This window comes from Xyrauchen texanus, chromosome 13 (assembly GCF_025860055.1).
Source record: "Xyrauchen texanus isolate HMW12.3.18 chromosome 13, RBS_HiC_50CHRs, whole genome shotgun sequence".
Taxonomy (NCBI): domain Eukaryota; kingdom Metazoa; phylum Chordata; class Actinopteri; order Cypriniformes; family Catostomidae; genus Xyrauchen; species Xyrauchen texanus.
Window position 1 is genome coordinate 33,608,126 of NC_068288.1, and position 12,870 is coordinate 33,620,995.

The 12,870-nt window shown below is 41.2% G+C and overlaps 1 protein-coding gene across 1 annotated transcript in view; it reads left to right on the plus strand.

Annotated features, from left to right (window-relative positions):
- The window catches only part of LOC127653657 (inositol 1,4,5-trisphosphate receptor type 1-like), a 64,521-nt gene that overhangs the window by 22,752 nt on the left and 28,899 nt on the right, over positions 1–12,870 (plus strand). Inside the window, exons 28-40 of the mRNA XM_052140427.1 lie at positions 629–754; positions 860–1,060; positions 1,222–1,337; positions 1,643–1,778; positions 1,949–2,074; positions 2,165–2,293; positions 2,376–2,496; positions 2,711–2,895; positions 3,061–3,209; positions 5,382–5,493; positions 6,000–6,035; positions 9,041–9,085; positions 9,356–9,479. Of these exons, the coding sequence (XP_051996387.1) occupies positions 629–754; positions 860–1,060; positions 1,222–1,337; positions 1,643–1,778; positions 1,949–2,074; positions 2,165–2,293; positions 2,376–2,496; positions 2,711–2,895; positions 3,061–3,209; positions 5,382–5,493; positions 6,000–6,035; positions 9,041–9,085; positions 9,356–9,479 (1,606 nt within the window). The remainder of the gene's footprint in view (positions 1–628; positions 755–859; positions 1,061–1,221; positions 1,338–1,642; positions 1,779–1,948; positions 2,075–2,164; positions 2,294–2,375; positions 2,497–2,710; positions 2,896–3,060; positions 3,210–5,381; positions 5,494–5,999; positions 6,036–9,040; positions 9,086–9,355; positions 9,480–12,870) is intronic.

Sequence of the window (12,870 nt, forward strand, 5' to 3'; positions counted from 1 at the left end):
GATCCAACAGCATACGCTCATAGAGATGAAGTGAACAGTCTTGTGAATCGGAGCTCGCTGATCACACAACCGCTCGACTCCGAAGAAAATTTCTGAATGGACAGACGCATTTCCCTCCCTTTATTGCCCATTTCTCATTGGCCTTTTCTCAAGTTCAGAGATGCGTGAGGCTCTCAAGAGAGACCCCTAGTGTCGCTTCTTTTGACACAACGTCGACGTGAGCGACAGACGGGGAACTAACATTTTAGGTATCGGAATTGGATTGGAAGAGAAAATGTTTTATCGATGCATCCCTATTCAGAACAGTAAAAAAAAATAATCTCAGAACACTAAAAATCATGCTTTGTGTGTGTGTGTACATTCTTAGCTATTTTGGGGGGTCAAGATTTTCCTAAATCTGAGAAAATCTCCCTTTGGTGAAATTTGGTGATGTCCAAAATTCAGAAATTGATTAATAAATAAACTGCAAAAAAAGAAACGTCCTCTCACTTTCAAATGCTTTTATTATCAGCATACTTAACATGTGCAAATATTTGTATGAACATAAAAAGATTCAACAACTAAAACATAAACAGAACAAGTTTCACAGACATGTGATTAACAGAAATGTATTTTTTCTATGTTGTAGGGGGAGGATGTTCAGATGCAGGAGATAATGACTTTAGCCCATCAATTCCTGCAGAACTTCTGTGCTGGAAACCAACAGAACCAGGCACTTCTACACAAACACATTAACCTGTTCCTAAACCCTGGGGTAAGACATTTGAAAACGCCAAAAGTGCATAGTTCCACTTGTTGAATTCCAGGTGTTCCAACGTCCACTGCTCATCTTTCCTTCTCTTTCTTTCTCTGTGTGTAGATTCTGGAGGCAGTGACCATGGAGCATATCTTTATGAATAATTTCCAGTTGTGCAGTGAGATTAACGAACGGGTTGTGCAGCACTTTGTGCACTGCATCGAGACGCATGGCCGCAGTGTGCACTACCTAAAATTCCTGCAGACGATCGTCAAGGCTGAGAACAAGTTTATCAAGAAATGCCAAGACATTGTCATGGCTGAGGTCTGTGCAAAAACTTATTGCAAAAAGTGTACCACTCATTTACTCTGGCCTGCTATTAGCAACAAATCTGCTATTTGTTGAGTTTGACTAGGCAATCATGTTCTTAGCTAAATGAGTGTATGTTGGTTTGTGTGTGTGTGTGTGTGTGTGTGTTTGTGTAGCTGGTGACAGCAGGTGAGGATGTGCTGGTGTTCTATAATGACAGAGCGTCTTTTCAATCATTGGTCCAAATGATGCGTCTTGAGAGGGAACGGCAAGATGAGAACAGTGCACTCAGGTGCTTTTGGGCATGTTTGATTTTGTGTGTTCTGTACTTGCTCCAGCACTTGGAGCATGTGCATTGGTAGTTTTGCAAAGGCAACCTGAGTTTGAATCTGGTTGTAATTTTTTCCGATAATAATAGTAAAAGGCTAAAATCTTGAAAATAAACAAAGTAAACAAAACAAAAGCAAATACTATGTAATAGTACTATATTGTCTCTCCATATATGTATATACAGCTATGTTTATAATATGATGTACATATCATGTTCAGTATTTGCAATCATGGTGTGTTTGTGTGTTTGAAATCTGATTATTTCAGGTATCATGTCCACTTGGTGGAGTTGCTGGCTGTGTGCACTGAAGGGAAGAATGTCTACACTGAGATAAAGTGTAACTCACTGCTCCCCCTTGATGATATTGTACGCGTGGTCACGCATGAGGACTGCATCCCTGAGGTGTGTTTGTGAGGTGGGAGTCAAGGGCAGAAGTGTTTGGCTTCATGTATGTATAGAAAGATTTGTGCATGTGTTGTTAAAAATTAAGCTGATTTGTTTGATTTTAAATCATCACATTATTGTACGATCTGTGAAGATATTACTTGATATGTTGGTGTGTATTAATCCAGGTGAAGATGGCCTATGTGAACTTCCTGAATCACTGCTATGTAGACACAGAAGTTGAGATGAAGGAGATTTACACAAGTAATCACATGTGGAAACTGTTTGACGATTTCCTGGTGGACATCTGCAGAGTAAGACTCAAACACATACAGTATGCACAATATGGTCTTGGTACTCACACAATGGCTTAAGGATATTAATGACAACCCCCCCCCTTGCAGGTATGCAATAACACAAGTGACCGTAAGCATGCTGACACAGTTCTGGAGCACTATGTCACAGAGACCATCATGAGCATCGTCACCACCTTTTTCAGCTCACCATTCTCAGACCAAAGCACTAGCCTGCAGGTAACACAGAGCACTAACCAGTAATCCAGTACTTCTCCACATTATCTGGACATCTCTCTTACTCTCTCTCTCTGTTTCTCAGACCCGACAGCCAGTGTTTGTGCAGCTGCTGCAGGGAGTTTTCCGTGTGTATCACTGCAATTGGATGCTCCCAAGTCAGAAGGGAAATGTTGAGGCGTGCATTAAAGTGCTGAGTGATGTGGGTAAGAACTGTATTTCCATCAGTTTACATTTACAGTCTTCACTGTGATCATGATTCAGAGATTTATTTCATTTTAAAAAGTTATTGGAACACTTTTAAATGTAACCAGAAATCAATGTTGTTTGTTTTTGTTGTTGCTTTTTCTTGTTTGTTCGGTCTGCATACTGCCTAGGTGTATAACCATGAATTATGTTCATCTGCTTTGTGTTGGACAGCTAAAGGTAGAGCCATAGCTATTCCAGTGGATCTGGACTGTCAAGTGAACAATCTATTCATGAAGTCCAACAGCATTGTTCAGAAAACAGCCCTCAGCTGGAGACTGTCCATCCGCAACGCTACACTCAGAGATTCCGTTCTGAACACCTCCAGAGATTACCGCAACATCATTGAAAGACTCCAGGTGAATGATTGTTTTTATGTGTCACTTTGTCTTGCTGAGAATAACACATGTCTCTCCAATAATTCTATTTAAAGGCAGCTGAGTTCAGTGCCTAACTTTGTTAAATTGCGTGATACAGTATGTTTATGTGTGAATGCTTGCATTTGTGTGCATGTGTGTCTGTAGGATATAGTGTCTGCTTTGGAGGAGCGGTTGAGACCTTTGGTTCAGGCTGAGCTGTCTGTATTGGTAGATGTTCTGCATCGGCCAGAACTGCTGTTCCCAGAACACACTGAAGCTCACCGCAAGTGTGAGAGTGGAGGATTCATCTGCAAGTATGATGAATTCCCATCTGAAAAATAATCCCTCAATATTGTTATTAAAATGTTATATTACTACATTACTTCTATATTAGATTACCTTGAAAAACACTGTCCCCCTAAAGCACTTTTCATATGGAGCGAACTCCACAGGAATTATGTAGGTAATGCATAAGCACAATAAGTTCATCCACCTAGAAATCTAGTCCCAACTCAACAGTATGATTTTCAGAGCTTGAATATCAAAAATTTTCCTCAAGAATTCAGCTAAATGCTTGAACAAAATACAAGCTTCCCATTTCTGCTGTTAAACTACTCTCTAGCAGAGAGCTGCACGAGTCCGATTTTGTAAATCCGCACCCGCCCGTACCTGCAGTGCTTAAAACCGCATCCAACCCGTTTTCCGACAGCAGCGCTAATTAAAATCCGCAACCCGACACGATCCGCTTAAAATTGAACCGAGACCCGACCCGCACCCGAAATAAAATCAGTTTAGCCAATCACATTATAGACACACTTTTTTAAAATTTTTATTGCCTTTGGCGGATTGCCTTAAGACAAGGACAACAGCCGAAGCTGTCAAAAAGCCGATAGCCTATACAGAACATGGCTAACGTTACCACAAAACAATGCAATTTCGGCCTACTTAACAGTTTTAAATTAGACAATAACAAACAGTGTAGGCTATGTGATAATTTTAAATGAAAGAAAAGTCCAGTTGTATGCGAATCCTAAACGCTACATACACCGGCAACTAGGTATAAACAGCCTTACAATTAGGGCCGAGCCGTGAAACTGTCCCGTTTATGAATCCAGTGCGAGGTGATTAGATCCTATTTGTGGTGTTTTAAATTGCGGTGTAAAAAAAGCACATCGTCCACTGTTGACAGTTTCAGCTGACTCCTCCGCTCTTGGATAACGTATCCAGCACAAGAGAAGTCTCGCTCACTTGCAGCGCTGGATGCATGGCGAGGATAGACCTCGCAATCTGGGCAATATTAGGGAAAAGGTGAGCATGGTCTTGCCACCATGACAAAATGTCAAAATGGTCATCTTTTGGCGATTTGTGAATCATGATGATTTGTGAATCTTTTGATAAATATGCATTTATTTTTACATTTGCACGTGACTGTTTTGAACCCGTGTTTAGACCCGCGTTTCCCCGTGTCCGACCCGCATCCGTATCCGACACAGTTGGATATTTTTCACCCGTTTGACCAAAATTTGCGGGTCACCCGTCGGGTACCCGAACCGTGCAGGACTCTGCTCTCTAGTACTCTTGCCCCATAGGCTTCCATTGTACAGTTACTGTACTGTACATGAGTTTTCCCCTTGTTTTTACAAACAGTGTGACATGTCATAACTATGTAGTGTAGTTGATGACAGCATGTCACAGATCGTGTCACTAGAACTTAACTTGTATTTAACATGGAACATTACTATAAAGAAATAGTTCACCTAAATTAAAAATTCTCTCATCATTTACTCACATTTATCTCACTAGATGTGTATGACTTTCTCTCATCTGCTGAACTCAAATTGAGATATTAGAAGAATTTCTCAATTCTTTTGATTCTTTCAATGCAAGTGAATGGTGGCCATTTTGAGGCTCCAAAAACCACATAAGTCAGCATAAATGTAATTCCTAAGACTCCTGTGGTTAAATCAATGTCTTCAGAAGTGATATGATAGGTGTGTGTGAGAAACAGATCAATATATATGTCCTTTTACTATAAATAGTCCTCCCTGCTCAGTCAATCTCCACTTTAACTTTCACAAGTGATTCACATTCTTCCTGCATATCGCACCCTACTGGGCAGTGAGAAGTATTGCTAGCAAAAAATGACTTAAATATTGATCTTAAATATGTTTCTCACCCATATCTGTCATATCACTCCTTATGATATGGAATAAAACACTGGAGTCATAGGGATTCGTTTTATGACTGTGATTTTTGGAGCGTCTGCATTTTGACACCCATTCACTTGCATTGCATGGACCTACAGAGCTGAATCTTAATTTGCGTTCTGCAGAAGAAAGTCATACAGATCTGTGATGGCTTGAGGGTGAGTAAAGGATGAGAGGAATTTCATTTTTGGGTGAACTATTCCTTTAATATGATCTTTCATAGTCATTGCTAATGTGCGTCAAATGTGTTAATTATATTGGTTCACTCTTTCTGTACAGGTTAATAAAACATACCAAGCAACTTCTGGAAGAAAATGAGGAGAGGCTTTGTATCAAAGTCCTACAGACACTCAGAGAGATGATGACCAAAGACAGAGGATATGGGGAGAAGGTATTTACCACATAATAAGAACAGCCAAAAAGGACTATTAGAACTGCATATACCTATGCTACACTAAAAATATGCTTAACGTGGTAACATCTAAATTAACTGGTTTGATTCAAGTCAAAAATATTATTTAACACCACTGAATCAACCTGAGCACTTCAGGTTACAACAAATCTAATTTCAAGGGTTAGATCAGGAAATAATAGCTCTTTTAGAAAACAATTGCAAGTTACCACTTTCTACAGTGTATTTAGATAAAAACATCTTAAAATGTTTTCCATACTATCACAAGTGTTGGCAGAAGTTAATAATTGTCCTATACACATACTATGGCCTTTTGCATGCCTGAAAAAGCATGTTTACTTGTGTTTAAGATGATGAAGATCAAATGTCTGTTCACCCTTGTTATGCACTGGCTTTCTGTTAACCATCAGTTCACTAATAGGCTCTGGCTTCATTTGACGTATGTCCACTCTTTCATTAAACCGTCCCTCACTCCTCTTTTTCAGCTCATGGGATTTGATGATGAGATGGATGCCACTGAGGTCGTCCTCTTTTTGTCATTCATCACATCTTTCATCTTTCCCTTGTTCATTTCTCTTCCTTATTTGATCTTACTTCATTAAGAGCTTCAATTGCATACTGTGTATATACTTTTATGCTTGTATGGATGTGGATTTGTTGTGGTTTAGTGCAATTTACTGTTGTAGTGTTACAGTATTTAAAGCTTATTATGCTGTGTTGTACATTTCTTGGGTCACGTTTATTTAGCCACAGTATTTTTTGCTTTAGGAAGGCTATGCTGCAAATGTGACTGTATTATTGCTCTACATAATATACGTCAATAGGTCAAAACGTTATTGTAAAAAAAAAAAAAAAAAAAAAGAAGTGTTTTGTGGCTCACTGGACTAAAAAGTATTCCACCAAAAAGGATATCTTTTTGCAAAAATTCACCAAACATTTTGACCACTTATGGTGTTCGCTGGGGCGTGCACTGTACATGTAATTATATTGTTAAGAATATCTTTTTCAACATAGTTTATTATGTAATTGCTGCTTTAACCTGATCTTAACACTCTTAACTTAACTTGCACTCAATCTCTCTACTGGCGCCTGTACTTTCTTTCTATGATCTTGTTCTGTTTAAGCCTAATTTAACTTATAAACAGTGTACATCGCATTACTAACTAAGAATTGCACTATACTAAATAGGGATGGGCATTTTGGTCATTTTGTCTACTCGAATACTCAGACTAATTACTCGTCGAGTACTCAAGGGGCAATTACATGTTCATAATTGTATATATAATAACATGTCTGATAGAGCTGTTGGAAAAAATCGTTTCAGCGATGCATCGCGATTCATACTCAAATGATTCTGATCTATTCTCAAAAGAATCAGAATTGATTCTGAGTTCAGTTTAAATCACGGCATAGCAGTGGTGCCGCCAAAGACAGATCTGGAAACAAAGATGCGAGTTAAGTGCATACACTAAAGTCATGTGCACAAACACGACTCTTTGCAGACCAGCTGTACCCTTTGTGCCCGAATGAAACTACGATCCGGTAATTCTTTCACAAACCCATGCACATAGCAACGGGAGAGTTTATTCATGATAAGAAGCCAACAAACAACATGAAAGATGAGCTCGCACCCATAATTGCACTGATTTGCACACAACGGGGGAAAATACAGAAGAAAATAATGACGAGGCAGCGGTACGGGAGATGTTGGTGATGTTTTCAATTAATTATTTTTTTCTTTTATTTTTGATTAATTTTAAATAATAATTAAATACTATTAAATGATTTACAATGGTTAAACAAAAATAAAAATAATAATATTATCAGTTGACGTAATAGTATTCAGTGTGTTTTGATGGAGAACCAATATTTTTTTTGTGCTTAAAAGAGATTTTTTATATGGTTCTAAAGAAAGGAACTGAAAAACTGAGATACTCTTAAAGTATAGAACCATTTATTTAATCTTGTGGATGCTCCATGTTTTGTTCACAGCTCATATTGAATGTAAAAGGTCAGTTTATGTAATGTGATGTTCTCGTTCTGATTTTTAAAACAGCTGTTAAATAAAAAGCTGAAAGGGAAAAAATAGAGAGTAAAAACAAATTTTGAATAAACGGAAAAAATAAAGATATTGAAGGACAAGATGCATCGTGATGCATCGAGAATCCTTTTATAATCGAATCGTTACCCTTTGAATTGTAAACGAATTGTGAGGCCACTAATATCTGACAAACGTCTATGGCTGCTGTATTGTGTCTTGTTGTTCCAGTGTATCGTCTATTTATTATTATAGGCTGTTATAAAATAGTATGTTACAAAATGTACAAAAGATTGCATAATCAAAATATAATGCATCATATTTTGTCATTATGTGAAGTTTCGCTGCCCAAATCTGAAAGAATGAGCACAACGCGTGTCTGTCTGTTCTTCCTTCAGGTTACCGTAGTAATCGTAGTAAGTGCGCAAAGTTTTTTAATGACTTTCTGAACCATCTATTTTCAAATAACAGTATTATAACGCATAACCATTGCGTTTTAATATGCATGTTAAGTTGAAGTTCAGTTTTGAAGATGTTGCATTGTGTTCCATTTAACTTCACTCTGTCTAGCTGTTTGAAACACTCGCCTTCGGTACACTGCCACACGCGTGTGTATCGGGGCTTTTCCACTGCACGGTTCAACTCGACTCTGCTCACTTTTTTAGGGTTTTCCACTGTGAATAGTACCTGGTACCTGATTCTTTTTTAGGACCAAGCGAGCCGAGCCAATACTAAATGTGACGGAGTATCGTCACTACCAACGTCACTGGATTTCCGACAAGTGACATCAACCCGATAGTTAGTAACAGCGATAGCAGTATCATTTGTTCACGCGACTTTCGAATTGTAAAAAATAAATGGCTGTGTGCAAAACCACACCGTGTTCAAAAAACGAGGTGCAGACGGTCCATTCGTTAGTGACGAGCAAAACGAAAAAATCTCTGAGGATGGCTACCACTGGACCTACCAACAGTGTAGGAAAAAGTAAATAAACTTAAAAGTTACTACAGAACCATCAAGGAAAAGTGGAAGTGGTTCGACCAAATGGACGCTATATAAACTGGCAAACAATGGGAGGGGAGTGTGTCTCGCCAGTTTGTTTGCCATGAGAAGTCTCTGATAATCAATGTACCCCTCAAAGTTACAGTGTAATCAATCTCAAAATAAATAAAAATAAGCTCCCTATTAGACATGTTTGTTTAGTTGTCAGATAATTGTCTCTGGATTTCGAATTAATTGAAAAGTCACATCATGCGTGATCACTATCGATCATCGTTTTCATGATCTATCATTGCTGCCACATCTGAGTACCCAAGTCCTCGAGTACTCGTGCCCATCCCTAAAACTGTCACTGTCAAGATAGATTTGATAATTATGAACACTGATGTTATAAAGTCAAGCATGCTGCTACGGTAGAGTTGGAGAGTACTGCATGATGATACTAACTGTTTGTTAGTGTTGTGTTGTCTAATGTGCTCACTTACTCAGGTGGTGGATGTCAGTCTGCCACCCATACAGCTGGAGGAACAGAGGGTACGTCACAATTGATTCCTGATCACTAACATCACCTAACCTGTTGTCTAACCAAACACCAATAATACTGTGTGTGTACTTCATGGAGGTTTATTTCAGAATTACAATAGAAAACAAAAAAATTACAATGGAAAACTGCTAACAATGGATATCTACAAAGAAATGTGCCTTAGTTACAAGTGAGCAAACCAAAGGCAACAAGTGAAAAAAAAAAGAAACTATGATCTGCCTATGATTTATTTGTAATGAAACACTCATCAATTATCATAGGGGGAGGCTCTGCGGCAGCTGCTTGTCAATAGGTACTATGGCTTCAGGAGTGGTGGGCGGAGAGAGAGTCTGACCTTCAGTAACTCCACCTTGACACATGTTGGACCAATCAAGAGCCAGTCGGGTGGGTTCCATTTACATACTATCTAATTTTCCTTCTTCTGTAAATAGCAGTAAAGTGTACAGTACAACTTAAAGGTTATGAGTGTATTTGTTCCTATGTTAAAATACTTTCTCCTATTCAAACTTAACCCATTTTATCCCACATTTTTTCCAGCTGACAGGCACATTTATTTAACTCCATTGATAGCCCAAAATAAACAAACTTTATGCCTTGTCCTGTTATGACTTTACTCACATTCTGTCTTCAGAAAATGGCTAAAAACACATATTTTCCATGAGCACTTAACCAGTCACTAAAAAAAAATTCTTGTAGCACTTTAATCTGTTTTGAATGGTATTATTCTGATGCTAGTGAAACTTAGTAATATGGCACTTTTTGTACCACTGTCTCCTGAAGATGAATCGCTTATGTTTTCCTCTTTTGTAAGTTGCTAAAATAAAAGTATCTGCCAAATGAATAGATGTAACAATACTTTGAAATCTGCTATTTTCTAATGGTTGTCAATCAGTCGCCTATTCAAAAATGAGAGTGTTTTCCCACTTCAAAATTCAGACATCTTAAATTGCTTTACTTGTCCTGTCAACATGATTTATATGAGCCAGAGCAATCTTATTAATTAATCAATAAAAGATCCTTTAAACATTATATGTGCAAAATTTGGTTTTATGTGTATTATGATGGTTTTTATTATGTTTTGACAGAGACACAGGGCCCTATTTTAAGAGCACTAGCGCTAAGTGCAACGCTATGCTATAAGTGCAAAGTCACTGGGCATGACCATGAAGTTTTGGTATTTTCGTGCAAGCTAGGTGCAAGTGGGTTTGGCAAAATTGCATGCGCAATGCACTGATGGGCTTTGTAAAGTGCAATTTCATTCGAAGGTGCTTCTCCAGTCATTGCAGAGTCTGCATCCTATTGAGTAGTCCATTTTCCCAAGCACCAGCGATATAAAGAAAAACAGCACATTCATAAGGAGTTTGTAGTGTAAATGGACAGTATGCAATGAATTTAAATAATAGAAATATGACACACTCCTTTTATATGCTTTGAAAATGTTACTCTTATCAGGATTGGGATTTATGCTCTCGGTGCACGGCGAAGACGCCAACACCCTACGTGCGGAGATCGCAACCCTCTTAATCAAAGACGCGATAGATCCTGTCCCTCCGCCGAGATGAAGAAGGGTTTCTACAGACCGTACTTCATCGTACCCAAGAAAGGTGGCGGCTTACTACCAATCTAGGACTTGCAAGTCTTCAACCGGTCATTCCACAAACTCCTGTTCAAAATGCTCACGCAAAACACATTCTAACTTGCGTTCAGCACGAAGATTGTTTCGCAGCAGTAGACCTGAAGGACGCGTACTTCCACATCTCTATCTTGCCTTGACATCGACCCTTCCTACGGTTTGCGTTCGATGGCCAGGCGTACCAGAACAAGGTGCTCCCCTTCGGCATGTCCCTGTCCCCCTTTACGAAGGTTGCAGAGGTAGCCCATGGGCATCAGCATACTCAATTACCTCGATGACTGGCTCATCCTAGCCCACTCTTGAGAGTCACTGTGTGTCCACAGGGACCAGGTGCTCAGGCATCTCAGCTGTCTAGGGCTTTAGGTCAACTGGGAAAAGAGCAAGCTGACCCCGGTTCAGAGCATTTCTTTTCTAGGCATGGAGTTAGACTCCATCTCAATGACAGCGTGCCTCATCAACGAGCACGTGCAATCGTGCTGAAATGCCTCACCTTGTTAAAGCCAGGCACAACGGTTCCTCTGAAACATTTCCAGAGGCTCCTGGGGCATATGGCATTCCCCGCGGCTGTCATGCCACTGGGGTTGATGCATATGGGACTGCTTCAGCACTGATTTCATACTCGAGTCCCAAGATGGGCATGGTGCCGTGGCACATACCATGTGTTTATCATCCCCGCCTGCCGCCAAACTTTCAGCCCCTGGACGGACCTCTGTTTTCTGTGGACTGGAGTCCCCCTACAGCAGGTGTCCCGATGCGTTCTGGTCACCACAGATGCCTCCAAACGAGGTTGGGGTGCCGTGTGCAATGGGCAGGGCCTCGGCTTAGTTGGCACATCAACTTCCTAGAGTTGTTGGCTGTAATCCTTGCCCTGCAGAGGTTTCTTCCGCTACTTCGGGGCAAGCACTTCTTGATTCGCTCAGACAGCACAGCCATGACAGTGTATATAAATCACCACGGTGGCATGCGCTCTCATCACATGTTGCAACTCGCCCGCCATCTCCTCCTTTGGAGCCGGCAGCGACTTAGGTCATTGCACACCACTCATATCCCTGGCAACCTCAATGCGGCAGCATACATGCTGTCGTGACAGGGCATGCTCTGGAGGCTCCACCCCCAGACGGTCATGATTTGGGAGCGGTTTGGCAAAGCACAGGTAGACCTGTTCGCTTCCCAAGAGACCTCCCACTGCCCGCTCTGGTACTCCCTAGCGGAGGCTCCCCTCGGGACAGACGCGCTGGCACACAGCTGGCCCCGGGGGCTGCGCAAGTACGTATTTTCCCCAGTGAGCCTACTTGCACGGGTGCTGTGCAAGTTCAGAGAGGATGCGGAACAAGTCACTCTGGTTGCCCCATATTGGCCCACATGGACTTGGTTCTCGGATCTCACGCTCCTCCTGACAGCCCCTATCTGGCGAATTCCCCTGAGGAAGGACCTTCTTTCTCAGGGACGGGGCACCCTCTGACATCCGCGCCCAGATCTCTGGAACCTCCATGTCTGGCCCCTGGACGGGATGCGGAAGATCTAAGTGGACTACCACCTGCTGTTGTAGACACGATCAACCAAGCCAGAGCTCCCTCTAACAGGCAACTGAAGTGCGCTTGTTCGCAAATTGGTGTTCTTCCCGATCTGAAGACCCACACAGATGCGCAGTTGGTTTAGTGCTCTCATTTCTGCAGGAGATGCTGGAGGGGAGGCTGTCCTCCTCCACCTTGAAGGTTTATGTAGCTGCCATATCAACTCACCATGACGCTGTGGACGGTAATCCCTAGGGAAACACTATCTGATTATCAGATTCCTTAGAGGCGCCCGAAGGCTGAACCCTCCCAGGCCATGCCTGTTCCCCTCATGGGATCTCTCCATGGTACTTTCAGGTCTTCAGAGACCCCCCTTCGAGCCACTAGAGTCAGTCGAGCTCAAAGCCCTCTCCTTGATGACGACCCTCCTGATCGCGCTCTCTTCCATCAAGAGGGTTTGGGACCTGCAAGCGTTCTCTGTCTGCGACACTTGCCTGGAGTTCGGTCCGGCAGACACCCATGTCGTACTAAGACCTTGACTGGGCTACGTTCCCAAGGTTCTTATGACCCCCTTCAGGGACCAGGTAGTGAACCTGCAAGCGCTGCCCTAGGAGGAGGCAGACCCAGC